This window comes from Sinocyclocheilus anshuiensis, unplaced genomic scaffold (assembly GCF_001515605.1).
Source record: "Sinocyclocheilus anshuiensis isolate Anshui unplaced genomic scaffold, SAMN03320099.WGS_v1.1 scaffold870, whole genome shotgun sequence".
NCBI classification, from domain to species: domain Eukaryota; kingdom Metazoa; phylum Chordata; class Actinopteri; order Cypriniformes; family Cyprinidae; genus Sinocyclocheilus; species Sinocyclocheilus anshuiensis.
This window is the reverse complement of record NW_015540842.1, coordinates 2,502,429-2,503,532: the sequence shown is the minus strand read 5'-3', so window position 1 is coordinate 2,503,532 and position 1,104 is coordinate 2,502,429. Positions and strand designations below refer to the sequence as shown.

Genomic DNA, 1,104 nt, shown 5'->3' with positions numbered 1-1,104 from the left:
TAACTTTTTTTGCTGACACATGAAGACACACACACACACACACACACACACAAGTGCAAAGTGAGGTGGGTCCTTGTGGGTGGGGGAGGGGCAACAGAGTAAGTGGAAACAAGTACAGATTGTTCACATTTTGTCTATAATCTAAGTGCATGTTTTTTCAGCATGCTATCTTTGGCCTGCTGGTTTGTGTCAGTGTGTTTCAAAAGATTCCTTGAGCATTTTTTGCCATCAGCACAGTGGATTTGTGTGTAGGATACAGTGCTCTTGTGTAAATAGACTGCAGTGGACTGTGGGTAAACTGTTGGTAAATGGGAGTGTTGATTCAGTGGAGCTCTTTGGCCGCAGTCGCTGCCCCTGGAACAGGTCTGCAATGTTCATGTCCAGGAGCGAGCAGTTATTTCATTCTGATTTCTGCTGTTTACTTGGATTTGCATATGGGGAAATCCTGTGGTCGGTGGAGAGCAGAGTCACATTGAGAAACAAGAACTGAATGTGAATGATGGTGGAAAATTACATGCACATTAAGTCAAATTTGTATAATCACACACTTTATGCACCATCCAACCTTGCAGAAATGAATAAACACAAGTTTAGGATGTCAGGATCAGTGTTGGGCAGTAACGCATTACTTAGTAACGTGTTACTGTAATTTGATTACTTTTTTAGTAACGGAGTAATTTAACGCGTTATAATTTTCAAAATAGTAATTAGAGTATAGTTACAAGTCGAGGTCTCTATACGTTACTGCCGCGTTACATTGCTGACAGAATGCAGTGTTTTATAATCTAGAGATTGTTAAAAGGATGTAGCTCACGCACTGTCCAGTCCAGTGCCAGTGGATTAGAGACCTGCTCCCGCAAGCCCCGACGCAACAGAGTGCGGCGCGGGACAAGATGGGCGAGTGCTGGTGCGGGCGGGCGGGTAGACACTCGTGTGTGTGCAGGATGCGGGAGAATTAAATGATTCACGGGACTCCCGCAAAATAGAATATCTAAACATAAAATATCTAAAACAAATAAATTGTTATTTATCTATTGCACAAAAGCAACATGAACTAATATAAAATATAAACGATTAACAGGTGCAAGCGTATGCAGCGTGTCA

General features: G+C 42.3%; 1 protein-coding gene across 1 annotated transcript in view; it reads left to right on the top strand.

The window, feature by feature from the left end:
• Window positions 1-1,104, top strand: part of LOC107687553 (procollagen C-endopeptidase enhancer 2-like) — a 17,716-nt gene that overhangs the window by 11,933 nt on the left and 4,679 nt on the right. Inside the window, exon 8 of the mRNA XM_016484930.1 lies at window positions 453-466. Within this exon, the coding sequence (XP_016340416.1) occupies window positions 453-466 (14 nt within the window). The remainder of the gene's footprint in view (window positions 1-452; window positions 467-1,104) is intronic.